Source organism: Euprymna scolopes, chromosome 29 (assembly GCF_053919585.1).
Source record: "Euprymna scolopes isolate OS-2025 chromosome 29, ASM5391958v1, whole genome shotgun sequence".
Classification (NCBI taxonomy): Eukaryota; Metazoa; Mollusca; class Cephalopoda; order Sepiida; family Sepiolidae; genus Euprymna; species Euprymna scolopes.
In genome coordinates, this window is record NC_136510.1 from 66,269,152 (window position 1) to 66,283,048 (window position 13,897).

Sequence of the window (13,897 nt, forward strand, 5' to 3'; positions counted from 1 at the left end):
CATCTATTTGTCAAATCATAAAAAAAGCAAACTGTTTGACATACCTTAGATTTCAAGAACCAATTGAGAGCCTGACCAACTCTGTTATTTAATAAACATTTCTTCCCCATCACTTTACAAATCGATTTGGCTGAAATAAAATAAATCAGATTCTCTGAATACTGGATACAAAGGAGGGAGGGGGGAGTTTTACATAAAACAAAGAATACAAATACTTTCAAATCTATCATGTATTCAACCATGCATTAAAACCATTAGGAAAGGTATGAACCCACAATCACCCTAACCCTCATAGCTATGGGTATAATGATGAATTCATGACAAAAAAAAGGATTGATATACATTAAAGGAAAACATAATTGTGGCTGCCATGTTCACTTTACACAATGAATAAAATAGTAGAGTAGAGATTTTCAAGCCTTTGTAGAGCAACTGTGAGGTAACATATGTGATGATGGGTACAATATCCACATCTTTTCAAACTTTTTTGGATAAATAAAGGAATTTTTCAGCCACGTATTAGTATAAAAGAGGAGAGCTCTATCAGACTAGACTTGCCTTGAATATATAAAGGATGGTCAACTCATATCAAATATTGTTGTACCAGACACGGCTGGTGATGCAAATGTTAAATGTTTTAGATGTTAACAATTTGAGACTTGAGAGTCAAGGAATGAATAATTGATTTTAGGATGAGGAACACATCAGAAGAGAATATCGATGTCAGTGTTCCTTTCCTGGCTAAAAAAAAAAAAATAAGGGAAAACGACAAAAAAAGAAACAGGAAAACATGCTAAGAACACAACATTAATTTTTGAAAAGTAATGCTATCTCATACATTCCAACTGAGATATATTTTTAAGATTCCAATCATTCCTTTAAGTGCAATTGTTTGTATCTCTCTTGCACTTGGTTCACCAGGTATATTTGCGAGGTAGTTTTTGAAATTCTTTTTCATAAATCTAGTTGCTTCTATAATTATTGAAATCTCAGCTTTGTTCAACCCAGCATCTTCTACTAAGGTTGCTTCTTTCTCTTTCTTGTCTCATATAACTTGTGTTACGTTTAACAGCTCTGTTTCTTAAGTAAGTATCTGTAGGAGTTGCATTGTTATGGTGGATGGTGCATGACTTATTTTCAACTGTTCTTTCTGGTAAACATGTTCACATGACTTGCTGCTGCACTCGAATGTCAGAAACAACATCTAAAAAGCTGATATTGTAATATAGTGTGTGTGAGCGCGTGAAAAGTATTAGCAGCAATGAAGGATGGCCAGCATAAGACGAGACTAACAGCAGCAGCAGAAAATCACACATATGCAAATTAAGTGTGTGTGAGAAGAAATAAAAAAGCAGAGAAAATGCAACATGTGTTTAGAGAAAAAAGTCAACGTCAAAGAAAATGAATGTGTAAATGCAAAAGTGAGAAGTGGCTAGCTAATACTGACGTGCAGTCGGAAGAAATAGAAACGCATACCAGATAAAATGGACATGTGACATCAAGTGACTTAAGTTGTGTCGAAACAATGATAACGATAATAAAAAAAATCTTCTGTTGAAAAAGAAAAAAATGCAACCCAGATTTTTATTTATTTCTTTCCTCTTGTTTATATGTAGCAGCCACGTCATAGTATATTCTTTTTCAGCCACGTCACAGTATATTCTTTTTCAGCAAACAGAATATCGGCTCGTTTTAGTGATATTTATTCTTTAGATGGATCAAAACAGGAACATAATTGTTTTTCTTTTATGAGGAAATGAGCAGAGTTTTGGGAGAAAGGGAGGATAGAGAGAGAGAGATAAAGAGATGAATAGAAATATAGCGATAGACGTTTTAAAATAACTTTTCTATTCTGTTACCTATGCTAGTCACATATGTAAAAAAACATTTTATGCACATTTTTTGATAAAACGAATAAAAACTCATCTGAATGAATAGATGTGAAAGTTGGGCCCATTTCTCGCACTAATCGTAAAGTCAAAATGTCCTCTTTCAAGTTCGTTCAACTTTTTATATACTGTTTATGTAGTAGTTATCTAATTTGCATATTGCTTTTAAAAAAGGACATTTTATTTATTAACTATTATTTGTTATTGTTTTTTTAATTCAATGATTGCTTGATTTTCATATAACAAATAGTTCTGTTTTGTAATATTCTTTTATTTCCTAGAAAAATACTTTGTATTATAGATACCCTTTGCTTTCTTTATGAGGATCATCTTGATTTTCAACAAGTTATGATCTATTTCTAAATTGTAAGTGCAAAAGCAAATTGATTTTTTTTTTCTTCAAGATCACAAATAAATTTGCTTCAAAATTACCAAAATATTAATGTTTATAGGAAAAATGAGAAAGATTTTGTTTTGTGTTTACAACAAAGTCATGAATTAAATATTTATTATGTTAAATTAATGTTTCAAATGTTGGACTTTGCAAAGCGATAGTTAGTCAATAGAATCAGCTTTTTTATAAAGTTGTGTTGTGTTTTATTTTTGACAGAATATGTATTTAATACAATTCTCACAAAATGTCAAAAAGACCAACCATGTTCATGCAAGCCGCGTTTCTCACAAATGTGTAACAATTTATAGGCTTTCACTTCTGTTTCCAAAGGAATGTGTTCAAGAAAAAGACCCAAATAATCACTGCAAAGAAAAAAAATTAGGTGAGAATTTTATTACGATGAACAATGAATACAAATAAACACTTCAACCTTTTGTGGCCACTATATTTTAGATGCTCTACACTCAAATTTTTTCAGCTGCTTGAACTACGAGAAGAAACTCTTTTAACATATATGGGGAAGTATTTGTGCAGAATATGTACTTATATTTACATTTCAGAAAATTTTTAATTTTTTTCTTTAGTCTTATTTGGATTCAAATTGATCCAGATTTATTGAAGGACATCTTTTGATAAGAATCGTTTTGCTTTTATTATTTTATTAGAAGCTGGAATCAGAACTTCAAAATGACACGTTCAAATCTTTTGTATCCAATTGTTTGCTTCTATCAATCACAAGAAAACAATGTTTTATATTTACCAAACCTCATTTCGATAATTTTGCAGATCACCGATTCTACGTATATAATTGGTGCTGTTCATTGAGGATTGGAGATTTGTTCATGGATCAGTCAGAATAAAGCATTGTTCGGTCAAAAGAGGCCATCCTCCCAGGAATTACCTCCTAATTTAGACAAAAGTGAGGTTATTATCAATCACTTGAGGCATTCCTCTAAGTTCATTCTCAGATACTTTTGTACCCTTCAAAAGCGGCGCCTCAGAAGAGCCACGTGTTTAACTATCCACATTAAACTGAATCTTTTGCAATGAGATTGGCTTGTATTTAATGTTTTGGGACAATATGAAATTATTGGCCCAATTTATTTTTCGGTTGGAAAACAGGGTACTTGTAATTTTAGAAAATTTTAACTGCCCACAAGTATGGCAGTGACTAGTGGTGGGAAGATTAATCGTAATCGTTAATCGTAAGAATCGTGTATTTTGGGGGAATCGGAATCGCATCATTAAAAAATACCTTAGATTTACGATTCTTTCATTACGATTCTCTTAGGGCCAGTTGTTTTACTGGAATCAAGGTTCTTGATTAGCTTGGCAACATCATGCACAGATATTTTTATGTTGCATAGCGTGTTGTCTGTTATAGGAGGACATGCGGGGAGTTGATGGCCTTTGTCACATAGGGTAGAATTAGCTGAAAAGTTCTTAACAAATAGTTTGGCTTTGTCTGATGCTGACGAGATGACCTCAGGTCCATTGATGATGGTTGGGATAGAACGCACGCTTGTGTTCAGGATCCTGTTTGCTATTTGCCAAAACTGGTGGGAACCAAACCGCTGCTCAGCTACTTTGGATTTAACGGACTGAGCATATATATATATATATATATATATATATATAGCTCTCTTGCATTTTTATTACTCTTTTACAGTGTTCTTTAAATATCTATTTGGAAGGAAAATAAAAAAGAGGAATAAGGTTTTAGTTTTTTAAAAAATCAGATTAAACATGGTTGCGATGAACTTATAGATGATGTGGCATGATGTTGATTAAACCAGTCTAGCATCCCATCTAGACAAAGTAATAGTTGAAGTGGGGGGCTTTTTTACTCTTTTGCAGTCGGCAAATTTATGAGCAGCAATACATCCTCTATTTCGGTCTTCCCACAACACATTTATATTGTGGTATTTATTTGGAGTCAATGTATTGTGAACAAAAATTGTTAAAAATCAACAAAACCAAAGAATATTTGTGTTTCAATATAAAGAAAATTAAATTGAATTTTCACTTCCAAAAATGACATTTATCTTTTTTGACGTCTACAGCAAATAAATAAAAAATCAATTTTTATAAGAGACTATTTTACAAAAGTATTTTGAATCAGTTATTAACAATGTAGCAACAATTTGTTTATCTCTGGATCTTAACCTTATTTTTTCTACTGCAAATGAAAAATGAAAAGCATAAATTAAATAAAAAAAAGAAAAAAATTATATTAATATTTTTCAATTATTCCAATAAATTAAAAATATTTTAATTAAATTATAATTAAACATTAATAAATTACAATTCAGGAGAATTTGTTGAATAATAAAATTTTGTAATTCATTCAAACAATTAAACATTACTAAATTATTCAATTTTTGTTTAAATTCATAACCTCTAAAACTGTACACACACAAGTATTTGAAATTTATTTCCATGAAGCAATCATTCATAAAGAAAAGATATTTTATATTTTCATGTTTTAATGTATTTAGAAATGGCTAAAAATATCAACATTTCTCTACAATTTTTATTGGAAAAAAAGACAAATTTATTTCTCATTTAAAAAATTTTACATTTAAAATCTCATTTTTTTATGGTTTTAGTTCAGAATCTACTGTATGGATCTTTAGAAATTTTATTCTTCTTAAGACTTTTTATAGAAACTTTCATCCATAAAGCAAAGGATACGAATCTTTTCAAAATTTTGCATTTTTGGACAAAATATGTCCAAAGTTCTATTCTATTCAAAGGACTAAGACCGTTCTTGTAAGCTCATTGTGCTTTGTGAAACCCACAGAAAGAATCAAAATGGTACTTAAAATTTTTTTACCTGTCATTGTCATGACAAAAGTCAAAGTAATGGATTGCAACTGCCCATAAACTGCAATTAAAAAAAACAAAATGAAACGTTTCAAATATTCAATAACACCTAAAATCAAAACAACACTCAATGATTACCAACCATTTACACACTTACTATTTGTTTTAATGTGTTGTTTTTGTTATTTCAATTTTTCTCAACATCTGACATACATCATGTGGCCCATCGCATCTTTTTATTGGGGTCGAACAACAACATTCACATCATCCAGCAATTTAATTGAATATCAAAAGCTTATTAGTTACATTATTCTGTTCTCATCGTGGATGTTATTCACACTATGTTTCAGCTGATATGATCTCAGACCTTCTTCAGGCATTTTTTGACAAACTCTGAAATAGGTACATTTGAACTGAACCCTTTATTTAATGCACGGGTGTAGATTGTTCTTGTTCTGTTAATTATGATTAAGTCTAGTAATTTTTATTCTATTCTTAATATCAGTATTAGTACTGAGAACTGAATTGTCACTTAGAACTGATTATGACTTTGTACTTTATCTGTTGCAATATGGATCCATATTGAATAATCCATACTGATTAATATAAATAATATAAATTATTAATCCTCATTTCAAAAATTTCAAAACATTGCTAAAAAAATGTTTACAAATGTAAATAAAGAGATAGCTAATGTTTACAAATGTAAATAAAGAGATACAAAATGTTTACAAATTTAAATAAAGAGATAGCTAATGGTTCAACCAATCAGGTTAAGTTATACCATAACTTACCCATAAAAAGAGTAGGGACCTTGTATATGTATGTATATAGCAATACAATACATATTACGATACACATAAAAAAAAAATGATTTTGCTAATACAATATATACTATCGTAGTAAAAACATTGACAGACATCTGAAACACATCTTATTTGTAAAGTCAGCTTAGTTTAATGTCTTTAAACTGTCATGTCACGGATAAAGCGTATCAAATGGTTTTCATTCACAATAATTTTTTTATTGTAATGAATATCACCAGCAAAAAAAGGTTGCATTTCATCAGCAAATCACCATATGGGTTACAAGCTGACAATTAGTATACTAAAATGTTACGAATACCATTTTACATTAAAAAACAAATCCTTCCCAAATCCATGGAAACCATCATTACCTTTTGTGTGACATCAAACTTGATGCATATTCCAACAGAAGATATTCCCTCAAGTTCACTCCTTGACTGTAAATTAAAACATATAAGAAAAAACATTTCAACATTATTCTTATTTATTTCAATGAAATGTTGGTTTTTTTAATTTTAGATTTTACAAAATTATTTCATAATAGTTAAGATAAAAAAATAACATATTTCAAGATGATATGAAAAAAAATTTTTCTCAACTCTAAATCTTATTTATTTTTACCAAGGATGTTATATATCAGTTGAATTTGTTATGTTTGTGTACAACCTACCATCCACATCACTTGACCAATCATTACTAAACTTGGTTAAAATATTATATATGGTCTACTTTAGATTTAATTTGGGTATTCCTAGGTCACAGTAAAGGTGAAAGTCATACTTTTAGTGAAAACTTCAGTGGTGTATATCAGAGACTCAACTTGGCCTACATTGCAGTCTTACGTTTGGCATGACTTTGACACTGAAAAGTTCAATCATGGTCAAAATCTTAGATTTTTTAAATTTCATGTATGTATTTGATGCTCTTTGTTAATAGTAACCATGAAAATTTCAGCTTGATTCAATGTAAAGGTAAACACTGTGACAACTGGATGGGATAATGAAGTGCCAGACCTGCTTCTAACATGGATGATCAAAGAAATCCAGTGAAAGATGACTGGTGTATCTGTGGATAAGAAGTTAGAGTATGGGTAGATGATAGATTGTTGTCCTAGCCGTTTTGCCACCTGGAAATAGTTACACCAACAAGACTCTGCTCATGTTATCAAGCAGTTGAAAATTGTGTTCTGTGAAAGGGAGTCACCAAGTGAGTCGCTTACTGGCAATGGCAAGGTGTTTTGTGGAGAGAAGTTTACTGAGTTTACATGAATGTGGGGTGTGCACATACAATTTTGGTGCACCCACATATCATTGCGAAACAGAATAATCGAGAGGTTCCACTGCGCATCGCAACAAGAACATGGTGCATGATCTTGGAGGCAGTGTACTGGCACAACGTTCTGCCCAAGGACGACAAAATGGCTAAGACTGCAGCTGCGAACGTAATATAAAAACTAAAGGATCTGTGTTCAGGGTATCGAAGTGTTGGTACCCAACAATGCAGTTGTACAGTCTGTACAAGGGGGGGGGGAGATGCTGTTTGGGTAAAGAATCTGCCGGGAAGATGTACGACGCAGTTCAGCATGGGTACAGTGACAAAAATCAATAGTCCACATGAGTCTTAGTTCATGGAATACCACGCCACATAAAAAATGTGCATCCAGCATGCTGAAAGATTGCTCCATCCATGACAACAATATCTCCTCAGACGATGAAGCACCACTGGTATACGAACAACCACAGGAAGAAAGTCCCTGAGAGAGTGATGCACCCAACACTCTAGGACAGGAGGAATTCAATGATGTGACAGACAAAAACATCACCAAGGAAGTTCCTGGGACAACATTGTTAAGATAAAGTACCATGCAAAAGCCCCACATTGCTATTTGTGTGATCTCTAAATCAGGGAGGAGTGTGACAGACATGTGCAGAAATGCTCACGAATCGTGTGTCAGTATCTTAGGCAGACCCACCTTCGGTGAAAATGAGATCATCCAAGGGTTAGAGAATGAGATCATCTAAGGGTTAGAAAAAGACAATGCCAGAGTCATTTAGCAAGTAACTTCCAAGGTTGTTCTGGTAGTGGGTTAGGTTGTATTGATAGAATTGTTCGCATCATGTAGGGTTGTGTTAATGGAGTTTTTTGGAATATGTCACATCAATGGAACTGTTTGGAATTGTGCAAGTCTGTGTCGATGTAATTGTTTGGGAACGTGCAGAGTTATGTTGATGTAATTGTTCAGGACTATGTAGGGCTGTGTTGATGTAATTGTTTGGTACCGTGCAGAGTTATGTTGACTAAAGTGCTTGGTATCATGTTGTCATGTCGGTATTGTTTGTGTTGCGTTGTGTAGATGGAAGCAATCAGGTTTATGTTTGTTATTCAGTTGATTTGACGGTTGTCGCAGTCGTACTGCTGTGTGCAACATTTTTTTTAATTAGATCCATCTCTCTCCCCTCATGAAGCTATATTCAAATTAAAATTGTTTTATTTTGTAAAGTTTTTAGTCATTCCAGTGAAATAAAAATTTTGGAAAAATTATCCACATCCATTCTATGAAGCCATCACTTTTTAAAAAATGAATCAGTTTTTTTTTTAAAGCAATTTTTGCATTTTTTTTTTAAATCAATAAATATAATCTGAAAAAAAAAAGTTTTGGTTTATTTCTTTCACTTAAGAATATTGTCAGAAAATTTCAAATATGTCAACCATTTTAACTTTGAATTCTAAAAACATTTCTGATTTACAAGAAATCAAATTTAACCAAACAAGTAAAATTGAAAATACAATTAAAATATATAAAAAGAAAAGAACATAAAGCATTTTTTATAATTTGAAAGAAAAAAAAAATGAAATTACAAACTTTAAACAAATTGAAAAAAAAATGTAAAAAACAAATTTCAAATACGAGAACATGCAAAATATTTTTTAAGTAAAAAGCAAAATCACAAAATAAAAGAAATTAAAATTAAAAAAAACTAATATTTTATTAAATAAAATTTGAATTTATAAATTAATCAAATTTTTAATCTTTTCCTTGTAACTTACGTGGAAACAAATATCAGATGAATGATTTTTTGCAAGCAGAAATTTATTAATAATTTGCTTAGATTCTAAGGGATTTTTACATGACTATAAATCTTTATTAAAAAAAAGCCATAAAATTCCAGTAAGTTGGATGTTGTATGGAAAAGATTATTCAAGGTGTTAAAAATAATTAAATAACAAAACTCACTAAAACCTGCAATAAATAGAAAAAAGAATGCAAATTAGTTTAAGGTTAAATTTATTTTCTAAAAATGATTTTATTTTTAGTTTCGTTCTAAAGAAAAAATATCTACAAAAACAAAAATTTGCTTTACTCAGACGTTCACAAAATTCAGTATGAAATAATGGACATAGTTGGCTGGAAAATCATCTTGTGTTTTTTTTATGCTACATATAATAAACAAAATTCAAGAAAATATCTAATCAGAGATCAAAGATTAATATATTTGGATTTATTGATAAAACAATTTCAAAATATTGAAGCTTTTCTATATCTAATATAAAAAATTTATGTCAGTTTCACAAATTTAGACAGCAATAGCTTACATACTACAAAATCAATACCACATTCGGAACAACCAATCAATTATGGAAATTTTACATTTGTGTTCTTAAAAAACAAAGTTTTGCTATTCAAATCAATTTTATTGATTACATCTTATATTTAGTTGGATATTCCTTTCAGTATCATAATTTTACTTTTATAATAGATTCCTTTTTTATGGGTAAATGGTATGGGTATGGTAAATGGTTATGGGTAATCAAAACATATTCAGAATAAAATAAAAAATGAAATAGGATACATTGAAATTTTCATGATCAAATTTATAATATACTTTGATTATAAAATTTAATTCACCAGAATGCATTTTGCAGGTTTTGTTAAGAGTTGAATAATAGGATGGATTACTTTGTGACGCTTCATAATTTGAAAATAAGTTTTAAGCATTTCAATTGTCACATAAGTCATTTACATCAAATAAGTTTTTGTATATAGATTAAAACATTAACAAGTTTTTTTATTTTACATCTGCTTGTACATCTGCTTTTTAATGATATGATTGAACATTGTGGAAGAAAAAAATCAAGTAACAACACTCCTGGATAACGCGAGGCAGTTAAACCAGTTTACTATAACGGTCCTTTTATGTGTCCTCTTTAACAGTCCTCTTTTGCGTACTTTATTTGTAACAGGTTTATCACTTGCATGTCACAAAAGTTGACAAAGATTGTAACCATTCAAATCTACATTCCAATCTTTCCTAAAATTATTTTATTTTTTTTACTGATATTTCACCCTAAACACAGCACAGCACGACTTTGGTATAAGGGGATAATAACGGAGATCAAATTTATAGAGATACTATGTAGAGAGTTGAGCAGTAAGATATCTATCTGTATTACACTTGAACTTCTGCATGTCAGTACAGTCAGGGAAGCAAGGATCTGGGAAGGAATTCTAAAGTGTAGCAATTGAGGGAAGAAGGGAATTTGAGTAGAAGGTTTTCTAGCATCTACGGATTTCTACAGTGTTGGGGTGGGATTTTGCTGCTCGTCAGGTTATTTGGAGGTATTTATGTCAAGGGGGTACAAATGAGTGGAGTTCATCAGAGCACATTCTATGTTAGAATGAGGAGCCTGAACGAAGTACTTTTCAGGTAGTATATTATTAGTCATGACAATCAGTGGTTGAGAAGGTTTCTGGTAATTATTAAAAGAAACAAGCTTAGTCTTAGCAGCATTGAATGTTACCATCTATTTATGCCCCCATTCCATTACAGACTGGAGGTCTTTTTTAAAGTTTCAGTCATTAGATATGTGTTAATTTGTTTTCCCTTAGAGTATGTTATAGACTGTGATATCATCAGCAAATATATACATCTCATAGACAATTTTATCAGGGAGGTCATTTATGAATATCAGGAATAATAAAGGTCCAAGGATCGACCAACCCTTGTGGCACACCCGCATTTATATGACCTGACCATCAAGGACAACCTGGATTTTTCTCTTATTTAAGGATTTGATTATGTTAAGTATTCGTCCAGTAATATCATGATTTCATTTTCATGAGAAGACCATCATACCAAATCCTGTCAAAGGCTTAAAATATATCTAGACCTATTGCCCTAGCCTCTCCTGCCTTATCCAGTGCGTAGTATATAAATTCAGAGATTACAATTAGGATATCTGCAGTAGAATGGGCTTGCCTACATCCATATTGTTGATTGAGAAAGAGTTTATTATTTATAAGGTGGTGGACTACTCCTTGACTAATTAAGGACTCAAAGATTTTGGCGAAGAGAGGGAGAAGGCTAATGGGGCAATAATTGAGTGGGTCAGTTTTTTTGCTAGAATTCTTTAAAAGTGATACAACAGAAGCAATTAAAGCAAGATTCAGTAATCTTTGTCCTCAAAAATTATTTTTGTTCATAATAAATGTGACAAAATTATGTGATAGAATCCTAACGCTCAAATTAAAAGGCAACAATTTTAAAGAAATAGAAATGAAAAACATACTTCAATTTCTGTACTTCCAAGTGGCCACTGTGGCAAAGAAGATCAGCTAAATGGGCAGTAAACCACCAACTGCCAAGGTAAGTGCTGAAAAAAAAAAAAAAAAAAAAAAAAAGAAAATTTTTTTTAAAAGCTTCAAATTTTTTTATTATCAACTCGACAAAATTGTATGTGATTTACACAAACATTTATATACTAGGGATACTCAATATCAGTCAGGTTCTAATTCCTACATACAGAAAAAAGTAAAAGTAAAAACTGCTTAAGATTGTAATTTAAAATGTGTGAAATGAGAAGAACAAGATGAATGGGAACTGCTGCTTAAAAGCTCTGTTTTTCTTCCTGTTTTTTTTTTCTTTTTACTTTCTTTCATTTTCTTCTCTTTCTCCATAGTCAAACATGGGTCAGTGAAAGGCAACAAAAAGTGAAATAAAATTTTTTTTCACTTTTTTCTTTGCAGTAAAAATTTGTCTTAGTAAATTTCTTCCCAGTACTCATGAGGGTATTGGGAGAAAATAAAAGTTAGTTTATCCTTTTTCCTCTATTTATGATGAATTAAAAATAAAATATTAAGATTAAACGTTACAACTGATCAGAAATACAATTTTAATCTTTTAATAACACAGACCAATATTTGCCTTCTATGAGTGACAAAACCGATTTTATTATGTAGCTTGTATTAAAAAAGTCATTGAACACAAACATACAATCATGTTTACTTTATGTATAAGAGATGGATGTTTTAAGGTGTGAATATTGTTTTAAGTTGGCCACAAAAATCTGGACCAAATATGAAATCATTGCTTTTGTTTCATCAATTAACATTAGAGCAAAGATAATTTAGACAACAAAATCAAAGATTTATCACCATTGTGATTAGAAAATACAGTAATGATGTTACACTTTTGTAAAACAAAAACCTTTATAAAAAACATTTTCCTTTCTATCTGATATTCTTATTGTTTTTATGAGGTTAAAAAAAATGTGCTAAAGATTAAAAAGAAAAGAATCAAAGATTAAAACGGTTGCTACCTACCTACAATCTCGAATCATATGGTTAATATTAAATTCAAACACAGACACAAGGATGTTGTCCAGCTGAGCAGTCTGGCTACTGTCTCCTTGGTACATGTTAAGGCACGGCTAAAAATTAAAAAGGATACAGAAAGAGAACACATAGGATACCAAATCTTTATTTTCAAAAGTGGTATAAAAAAAAAAAATGAAAAAATAAAAAAAATTTTTTTTTAAAAGTGAAACAGACAAATTTCCTAACCTGGTGAAGCACAGATGTGTGTGTGTGAAATTGAATATAAACAAAAACACAACTTCTTTCCTAAACTCCAATCAGTTTCAAGTAAAAAAGTGAAAATTAACAGAAAGATAGTGTGCATGTGGGAGAATGTAACAATTTCCATCATGAGTATTTGCAGTAAAATTAACATTTTCAGTTTTCAGATATTAAAATCCACTCAAACAGCAACAAAACATTACAGATTTAGCATTTTGACTTTTCTTATAATAAAAATAAGATTGCTTAAAAACAAAATCAGAGAATTCCCATCCATGAAAGGTTCTAGATATTTAAGCTGAAATCCGCCTTTTCTAGTTAAAACACAGAAAAATCATCCTTGAATTTTAAAACTAAGCTGGTACATCTCATTTTTTGCTAGAAAAATGGAATCATGTCTTTATTCATGACCCCAGAGTTAAATACAAATGAAAAGGTTAATATTTTGATGTAAGCATTCTTAATGTTATATTCTATGCCGGCCACAACTACAAATGTGAATATCATTGGATATTTTTTCATTTTAGTGGTGCCTTCTGCATCTTGATTTTCATTCTTCATGGTTATAAGTTACATATTTTTGGTAGGCTGAAAGGATTATATAACTGGAAAAAACCACATCCAAACTATATATCTATAAAAGTGAACATGTGTCTGTGTGTGTGTGTACATTTTCCTACGCAATAACTCTGTCAAGTTTACGTCTACAGACTCGAAATTTGATATACAGGGTACTGAGATTTGGGAAAATCTTTGTAATCCGTTTTCGGCCAGAAATTTGGTTGTTAAGGGGTCAAAGTTCAACGAGTTGACCTTTGAGAACTCTACCAAACTCCTCTGCCAATTTTGGGTCTAAACAATTGAAATTTTAGATATAGGTTCCTTGGATATGGATCAAACTTAATAACTTAATTTGAGCCCAAAACAATAAGGGGTCATAGTAGGGGTCAAAGTTAAAAAAAAAAATTGACCTATGCAGTCTCTACCAAATTACTCAGACGATTTCTGGTCTAAACATTTGAAATTTTACATAAAGGGTATTCAGAAATAGGGCAAGTTTTTTAATTGGTTTGGGTCGACAATTTGAGCTATCAATATATAAATGTATGTATGTATGTATGTATGT

General features: G+C 30.8%; 1 protein-coding gene across 2 annotated transcripts in view; it reads right to left on the reverse strand.

The window, feature by feature from the left end:
- LOC145252678 (nuclear pore complex protein Nup85-like) overlaps positions 1–13,897 on the reverse strand; it is a 108,134-nt gene that overhangs the window by 40,912 nt on the left and 53,325 nt on the right. For both annotated transcript variants that reach the window (XM_080112497.1, XM_080112496.1), the window contains 6 exons: positions 12,517–12,623; positions 11,484–11,567; positions 6,287–6,352; positions 5,120–5,170; positions 2,545–2,645; positions 45–130 (listed from right to left, as the gene is read on the reverse strand). In XM_080112497.1, the coding sequence (XP_079968623.1) occupies positions 45–130; positions 2,545–2,645; positions 5,120–5,170; positions 6,287–6,352; positions 11,484–11,567; positions 12,517–12,623 (495 nt within the window). The remainder of the gene's footprint in view (positions 1–44; positions 131–2,544; positions 2,646–5,119; positions 5,171–6,286; positions 6,353–11,483; positions 11,568–12,516; positions 12,624–13,897) is intronic.